Raw genomic sequence first — 9,307 nt, forward strand, 5'->3', positions numbered from 1 at the left:
TTACTAAGATTAATCTTGCTTTACAGATTGATGGTGCTGGACTTGCAACCTGCATTGAACTGTGTGTGAAAGCCTTGCGCTTGGAATCCAGTGAAAATGCAGATGTCAAGATATCTATTTGCAAGACTATCTCCTGTTTGCTTCCAGATGATTTGGAGGTTAAACGTGCTTGTCAGTTGAGTGAATTTCTTCTTGAACCCACTGTGGATGCATACTATGCTGTTGAAATGCTCTATAATCAGCCTGATCAAAAGTACGATGAAGAGAATCTTCCAATACCAAATTCATTGCGCTGTGAGCTCTTACTTGTACTGAAAACTCAGTGGCCTTTTGATCCAGAATTCTGGGACTGGAAAACTCTAAAGCGTCAGTGTCTGGCACTGATGGGAGAGGAAGCTTCCATTGTGTCATCGATAGATGAACTCAACGATAGTGAAGTGTATGAGAAGGTTGAGGATTGCCAAGAAGAGACTAAAGAAACCTCCATGAATGGGTTTGCTGGCAGTTTTGATGAAGCTACAAGCCTTCTTAAAGGTATCAGAGATGAAAAGCAGAAAAAGAGAGAAATTAAAAAACTCAGAGAGAGAGGATTCATATCAGCTAGATTCCGGAACTGGCAAGCTTATATGCAGTACTGTGTGTTATGTGACAAGGAATTTCTAGGTCACAGAATAGTTAGGCATGCTCAAAAACATTACAAAGATGGAATTTACAGTTGTCCTATTTGTGCCCAAAATTTTAGTTCTAAAGAAAACTTTGTTCCCCATGTAACTTTGCATGTTAAAAAATCCAGCAAAGAGAGACTGGCAGCTATGAAACCGCTGAGAAGATTGGGAAGACCTCCTAAAATAGCAACTACCAACGAGAATCAGAAAACCAATTCTGTATCCAAACAGGAGCAGCGACCCATTAAGAAGAACAGTCTCTATTCAACAGACTTCATTGTATTTAATGATAATGATGGCTCTGATGATGACAATGATGATAAAGATAAACCATATGTACCAGAGATAGTGCCAGTTCAAAAGCCACTACCTGTTAATGAATTCACTTGCCCTGTAACGTTTTGTAAAAAAGGCTTTAAGTATTTTAAAAATCTAATAGCACATGCAAAGGGGCATAAGGATAATGAAGAAGCTAAACGTTTTCTAGAAATGCAAAGCAAAAAAGTGATTTGTCAGTACTGTAGACGACATTTTGTAAGTGTTACTCATCTGAATGATCATTTACAAATGCACTGTGGCAGCAAGCCTTATATCTGCATACAGATGAAATGCAAGGCTGGTTTTAACAGTTATGCTGAGCTGCTAACTCACAGGAAGGAGCATCAAGTCTTCAGAGCAAAGTGTATGTTTCCTAAATGTGGGAGAGTGTTTTCTGAAGCCTATTTACTGTATGATCACGAAGCACAACACTATAATACCTATACCTGTAAATTCACAGGCTGTGGAAAAGTGTACCGTTCTCAGAACGAACTGGAAAAGCATATTGAAGAACACAACAAGCAGCCTGAAAAAGTGCAACAGCCTGAAGGCCAGGTGAATCAGTCTGATCTTAGTCAACCTTCTAAAGCTAATGAAAGTACTGATGGAGTTGCTGTTAAAGAGGAATCAGCATCTGCTCCAGCTGACAACCAAAGTAGTTTTACTGAAGGAGAAAACTATGTCTGGAATGAAATCAAAGCAGAACCCGTAGGGAGTGAAAGTGCCAATACATCCCCAAATACACTGCAGCAAAGTGATTCCTTGCCTAATGCTGCTCCAGAAGAGGCTGCTGCAGGTTCAGTGAAGACGGAAGTAGCAATTCCAGTGAGCAGTGTTAAGATGCTTGCAGTTAACCAGAAGATCCGAGACAACTTTGTAAGGAGAGGTAAATTGGCTGCTACTACCAGTAAAGTAGATCCCACTAAATCTGGAGACCAGCAATTGTGCACAACAGTTGATTCTTGTCTTCCAGTTTTCCAAGAAAGAAAGGAAGAGAATTGTCTCAATCAGTCTCAGAATGTTCAAAATATATCTGTGAGTTCGAATACACTAAAACCAGAAGCCCTTGAATCCAAAAGCTTAGAAGGGCAAGTAAACATTGTGAACACGCTTAGCATGCAGAATCAGGCAGGATACCGAAACAGTGTTCCCATTTCCAAACTTGAAATTGAAGACAGTATTAAAGCTGCAGCTAATCTATATAACCTACCTTTAAAAACTTTAGAAAGTATTACATTTATTCCATCACAGCCTAGCATAAATAATTCCTTAGTTCCAACTGTGTCACCAGCAGCACCTGTCCAGAAATTTAGTTGCCAGGTTGAGGGGTGTACTCGAACTTACAACTCATCACAGAGCATTGGCAAGCACATGAAGGCAGCGCACCCCGATCAATATGCTACGTTTAAAATGCAACGTAAGAATAAGAAACCACGAAAATCCAGCAATTTACAAAACGTTGAAAACGATGAAAAGATTGTCTGTCTGATGCCATCTCAAGTGGGCAATCCTAACGGTGCTGCTTTTACTGCACAGAACAAAACTAATTCGAATCCTACCTGTTCCAGTCAAGCGCAGCACCTCTCAACTACACTTTTCCCAACTCATTTAGAAAATATGACCAATCCTGTGTTGCCTGTAGTGGAAAGTGTTATAAATCCAAGTTTGTCTACTCGTATTAAAAGTGAGCCTGAAAGTGTTTTATGTTCACAAATGGAAAATCTGTCTGGTGTAACCTTGCCTTCCCAGTTGGAAGATCTGGCAAAAAGAGTTATGCCTCTGAATATTGATGGCAGTTCAGATCCTTTTCTTCCTTTGCCTGCAGAGAATGGTCCAATGTCTCTTTTTCCTTCACCATCAGAGAACGCCCCAAGCTCAGTCTTCTCACAACTGGAAAACAACACAAACAACTTTTCGTCACAACTAGAAGGAAATAGCAGTTCTGCTTTCCCAAAAGAGGAAACTATTGATCAATTGTTTCCTTCACGAGTGAATAATGAAAACAACTTCAGTGAAACCAGTTCTCAACTTCCAACTCCAGAAAAGATGAAAAAGGACCGTGGCCGGGGTCCAAATGGAAAAGAAAGGAAGCCAAAACATAACAAGCGGGCAAAATGGCCAGCAATAATTAGAGATGGTAAATTTATCTGTAGCAGGTGTTTCAGAGTTTTTACTAATCCTCGATCACTTGGTGGTCACTTATCTAAGAGGTCATATTGTAAGCCTCTTGAAGGATCAGAAATTTCTGCAGAAGCTCTGCAAGCTAATGGACAGTCTTTGCTTGCTAGTATGATTCTTTCCTCAAATTCATTAAGCTTGCAGCAACCCCAGGAGCCTACTTTCAATCCAGAATTGTGTTTTAAGGATCCAGCATTTCTGCAATTGCTTGCATCTGAAAATCGTTCTACAGCCTTACTGCAGACCATGTTCCCAAGGGCCAACGTGCCTAACTTTAATACCAGTGGAAATGAGGAAGGAAATCAAATTATAAAACAAGCTTTGGAAACCGCAGGCATTTCAAGTACCTTTGATACCACGGACGTACTTCCACATATCGTTACAACAAGTTGCGTCACTGGTACAACTCAAATAAATGCAACTGTTCTTCCCAATTCAACCATGTCACCTCTGTTGCAGACAGTCTGCAACCCAAGTACTCTGCTAACAGACCAAAACAGGACCCTCAATACCAAAATTCCTTCAGTAAACGAGTGCAAGAGTTTGCCTGTTTTTGCAACAGATGATTTAATGCTGAAGACAATTGAGAATGGCCTATGCTCTAGCTCATTTTCTAATGCTGCTCCAGCAGCACAAACCTTTGCAGGGAATGCTTCACGAGTTTCAGTTATAAGTACTCCTAATAATTCAGTATCAAATAACTCAAATAAGAAGGGAACCAGTGCTTCAAAGAGGAAGAGAAAAGCAACTACACCCTTAGTTGCACCGAACATAGCACAGAAAGTAGCAGTAAATAATATAACAACGGGTCTTCTAGCCAAAAGCTCTGAAGGAAACATGCAAACACAGGGAGATAATTTTCAGTCCAACTTGGTAGCAAATTGTGATTCCCAAGCAGTGGCGGAAAGTCTCACACAGAAACTCAATAATGCTGACAATCAGTTATTCGTGGCCAGTGTCAAAGAGAACTTCAAAACAAACCTTGAGACTCGTACATTAACAGTGAAGGCTGAAAATGGGGATTCCCAAATGATGGCTACAAATTCTTGTGTGCAGGCCAATTCAGAGGAGCAGATTTCAGAAGACAGTGTTATTCAGAACTTTGAAAAAACCCTTGAAATAATTAAAAGTGCCATGAATTCACAGATGCTTGAGGTGAAAACTGAGATTCAGGATACTGGCACTGCTTCGGAACAGAACTTGCAAGTAAATACCGCACAAACTTCTTCAGGAAATTCTTCAAGTAGTGTGCTGTTACCCACTCACACACAGTTTGCAGTGCATTCGGGGAATGTCACTGCTGCAAAGAGTAACTCTACTCAGTCTGAAACATCTCAAAAAGTTGATAATCAAATACTGGAAATTTTGGAGGGCTTACAAAAACTGAAACTCGAAAATGATACATCCATTCAGATCCCTGAGAGTGTTTGCCACTGTCCCCCAGCAGATACTCTAGCACCAGCAGTTCCTGTTGTACCAATTGAAAACAAGCCCCTCGTCCAGGTATCTTCAGAAACGATTATTCACTTTAGTGACAAAGTTAATAAGCCTTTTGTGTGTCAGAATCAAGGTTGCAACTATAGTGCAATGACAAAAGATGCGTTGTTTAAACACTATGGCAAGGTTCACCAATACACTGCAGAAATGATACTGGAAATCAAGAAACATCAGCTGAAGTACGCCCCATTCAAGTGTGTTGTTGCTAGCTGTCCAAAGACATTTACGCGAAACTCTAATCTCCGAGCACACTGCCAGCTTGTACATCATTTTACAACAGAAGAGATGGTAAAATTAAAAATTAAAAGGCCTTATGGCAGAAGGTCTCAAAATGAGATTGTAAACACAACTTCACAACCTGTTGAAATAAATTTGCAGACACTAATAACAGAAAACAAAACTGCAGCTCCGTTGGACAAAGAAGGTCAGATAAAGGAAGCTCTAGAGCCTGTAAATGTCTTGGAAAAGTTACTACCTGAGAAGAATATTCCTGAAAAACTGGAAACACCTCCCCAGGTGGTTTCCGTACCATTGGAGCAGCATAACGCAGACGGTTTTGGTGATCCAGAGGCAAAAGTGCACAAGGTTAGGAGGCACAGGAAAGAAAAAGATGAGAGAAAACGTCGGAAGCCCGTAACAAAACCTCTGGAGTTTCCAACCAGATACAGTCCTTACAGACCATATCGATGCGTCCATCAGGGCTGCTTCGCAGCGTTTACAATTCAACAAAATCTAATTCTTCATTATCAAGCAGTGCATAAATCAGACCTTCCAGCCTTCTCTGCTGAAGTGGAGGAGGAGAGCGAGCCAAGTAAGGAGGAACGTGACGAGACTGAAACTAAACCCACCATCAGAGAATTCAGGTGTGAGATGAGTGACTGCTCCCGAATATTCCAGGAGGTTCCTAGCTTGATACAGCATTACATGAAGCTTCATAACATGACCCCTGAGCAAATCAGAAACATGAAACCAGCTCCAGAGGCAGGAAGATTTTCTTGTGATCAGTCTCAATGTAAATCTTCATTTACAGTGTATTTCAACTACGTTACGCATCTTGAGACAGAGCACGGTGTTAAGATAAGGCCAAACAAGGTAGAAGATGATGGTGTATTCAAGTGTGACTGTGAGGGCTGTGACCGCATTTATGCTACTAGATCTAACCTCCTGAGGCATATTTTTAATAAACATAACGACAGGCATAAAGATCATCTAATAAGACCCAGAAGGCTGACACCAGGTCAGGAAAACATTTCAAGCAAAGCAAACCAGGAGAAACCAGTGAAGTCCAAACAGAGAGGACTGAAAAACAAATCGGGAAAGGAAAGCAGCAAGCTGTCGGAGAAAACAAAACGAAAGAAAAACGTTAACTTGGAAAACAAAAATGCAAAACCAATGCAAATTCAGGAAAATAAGGCTTATTCACTGAAACGTGGAAAGCACGTGTTTTCTATAAAAGCTAGAAATGAGGCATTATCCGAATGTACAAGCAGATTTGTAACTCAGTATCCGTGTATGATAAAAGGATGTTCTTCTGTAGTTACAAGCGAAAGTAACATCATAAGACATTACAAATGCCACAAATTGTCCAAGGCCTTTACTTCACAACACAGAAATCTTCTCATTGTATCTAAACAGCACTCTGTGCCGGAAGTAAAGGAAATACCTTGTGAGCAGGAGGAGACTGACAAAAAAATTGAAGTGGAAGGAACAGAACCAAGTTCGTTACCAAGCAATAATGATTCAAGCACATCAACATTACCACAAAAAGAAACTGAGAAAGGTGAGAAGGATGAAGTGGATGAACTGACAGAACTCTTCATTACTAAACTGATTAACGAGGATTGTTCAAGTGCTGAAAATCAAGCAAAAATATCTTCCAGTGTAAATAATGACTCGCAGGAGACCAACTCCTGCCCCTCAGAGAAGCAAAAATCAAACAACTTAAAAAGAGCAAACAAAGAAAAAAATGTGTCTCAGAATAAGAGAAGAAGAACTGAGAAAGCAGAGGAGGTGCTGCCTGCTGAAGTGAGTAACCTGCACAGGGAGGAAGAGACTGCAGTTGCTATTCAGACAGCTGAAGAGCAGCCTGCAGCTTTTGACTGGAGTTCGTTTAAGCCTATGGGTTTTGAAGTTTCATTCCTCAAATTCCTTGAAGAGTCTGCTGTGAAGCAAAAGAAAAGCACTGAAAGAGACCACCACAGCAGCGGAACCAAAAAAGGATCTCATTCAAACACACGAAAATCTAACGAGAAGACCTCCTTAGCAACAAGTAATAATGTCACTTGGTCATCTTCTGCAACTGAAACCTTTGTACAGTTTGCCAATCCATCACAGCTTCAGAGCTGTGATAATGTAAAGATAGTTTTAGACAAGACTTTTAAGGACTGCACTGAGCGTGCGTTGAAGCAACTTCAGGAAATGAGACCTACCGTCAGTTTGAGAAGACTTGATGAACACTGGGAAAATGATCCAGAAGTTACAGCTGCGAAAGAAAGAAAGGGTAATGAGAAGGGCAATCAAAACTGAACCCCTAATGTGTGTAACCATTACCTGTAATAAAGTTTATTTTCAATAGGAAGCCATCACGCATGCTAGTAACTGTCAAGCTCTTTTATTTTGAGGTGGTTTAATCTAGAGAAAAACATGACATTTGTCATGTAAATTTTCAGTTGTTTTTATCCCTATGGGACTTGAAGAACAGAATAATTGCTTCAGCTTTGTAAATACTTGATCAAAACCTCAACTTTCTATCAAATTGTCCTTTCCATGAACTAAATCTTTGTGAATTGTCTGTGATTGGTATCTTTCACCAGGTCACTGCTCATGTACAACAGTACTCTTTATTTGTAGATACATTTTATTTTTTTTTTGTATATATTTATTATTGTAAATCATTTGCTGCCACCAGCAGTCTGTAAGTCTAAACTATTAAATGACACATTTATATTCAGAATTTTAATTGTAACTAAGTGATCAAGTTTTTAAAACTGTCCTTTAATCATTTTAAATTAAGACCTTTTGAACTAAAACCAGTTAAGTCTCCCATATCCAGTTTATTTTGCGTAAAGCATTTATTTACAGGAGAGGAGCTGGATAAGATCACACTTCATAGATCCAACATACTGACACACTCATTTTTGTACGTTTTAACATGCAGTATCTACGGATGATACTCACATGTAGTTAACTCATAAATATAATAGTTTTCTTATAACTACATTTTTTCATGGCTTTTAATTGGATACAAAGCATTTATGATTCCATAATAAAAAATGGAAATGTGAATAAAATAGTTTGCTACATCGGAGATTTAAAACAATATTTGGTATTAAAGAATCCATTGTGAATGTGATAGAAAATTAGTAGTGTGGAGCAGTGTATATATTTGAGGTGGTGATTTGTGAAGTAGCCCAGTATTGCCTTAAATAAAATCACATTTCATTTCTTGTTTTATACATGTGATCTTATAAAGGTTATTTTTGTTTCTGTAACTTAGATTGGTGTATAGTTTAATTTTTGTTAAAAAATCAAAAAATCCAAAAACAAACCTTCAGAAACCGTTTCTGTAAATAGTGGGTTTATAAAACAGATGGTTTATTTTGATAATACCAGTTTGGTATCTATCTATAAAACGCGTGAGTCCTTACCGTCAAAAACTGAATAAACAAAGGCACTTTCTGAAAGGGAAGTGAGATTGTGATCTTACGGATACGCTCAGTGGTTGTGCTCTCTCCATGGCACGGGCTCTCCCTGCACTCCTTTGCCCCTTGCTGACTGTTTGGCACCGCTTGTGCCACCTCTGTCTTCTCCACACTGGAAGGAGCCCCCGGGGCGGTGCCACGCGTAGCACTCGGGTTCGGGGCGCTTCCTCTGTATGCTGCTAACTGACACGGCGGGTGTCCGGTTTGTTGAGTAACCAAAAGAGCAAATGTGATAACGGGAGCTGTCGGTATCTAGGAATCTGTGGAATTGTTGTTGGTATGTGATTGCGCGCGGCTCAGACGGGACAAGCCAGCTGGATTGTGCGGTACCAAAAATTTCTCTTGGATTATTCTCATACTGGATGTGACCTACCTTCAGTAATATAAAATAGTCTTTATCTTCGGAGAGACTGGCTTGCATTTTTTTTTCTATAAACTTGTCTTGCCATGTAAAGCTTTGCATTAAATGCTTCACCTGAGTGATTGTTTTTAAACCATTCACCTGGAATCTTTGACAGTTGACTTGAAGATCAATTCAGAGGGCAGGCTTTTGCAGCAGAACAAAGGGACTGGTTTTGAGAGCGATGATCTTGTATGAAAAAGCAAGAAGGCAGCAGCGTTTCAGCCTTGGAAATAGGGCTTCATTTGCTCATGTAAACTTCATCCCTGTTGAGTGACCAAACGCTGCCAGGTTAGCAAATCAAAGGTACAATCTGAAAATGATAAAAGCAGAACAGATGCTGTGTTTTCATAGAATTGCAGGGGTTGGAAAGGACCTCAGGAGATCATTGAGTCCTACCTCCCTGCTAAACAAGGTTTCTTACAATAGGCTGCACAGGTGGGAATCTGGATATTTTCTCTAGGAGAGATCATAACTGCATGGTGCCATGTCCTAGTGAGGGGACCACCTTGGGAGCTGCTCTGGAGATCTGCTATCTTCAGATGTAC

The 9,307-nt window shown here is 40.0% G+C and overlaps 1 protein-coding gene across 2 annotated transcripts in view; it reads left to right on the forward strand.

Moving 5' to 3' along the window:
- Positions 1–8,853, forward strand: part of ZNF292 (zinc finger protein 292) — a 56,127-nt gene extending 47,274 nt beyond the window's left edge. For both annotated transcript variants that reach the window (XM_042813448.1, XM_042813455.1), the window contains one exon: positions 27–8,853. In XM_042813448.1, the coding sequence (XP_042669382.1) occupies positions 27–7,184 (7,158 nt within the window). In that variant the 3' untranslated portion in view covers positions 7,185–8,853. The remainder of the gene's footprint in view (positions 1–26) is intronic.
- The last annotated feature ends 454 nt before the right edge of the window (positions 8,854–9,307 follow it).

This window comes from Centrocercus urophasianus, unplaced genomic scaffold, assembly GCF_019232065.1.
Source record: "Centrocercus urophasianus isolate 14NV4802_14NV808 unplaced genomic scaffold, USGS_Curo_1.0 seq_10, whole genome shotgun sequence".
NCBI lineage: Eukaryota > Metazoa > Chordata > Aves > Galliformes > Phasianidae > Centrocercus > Centrocercus urophasianus.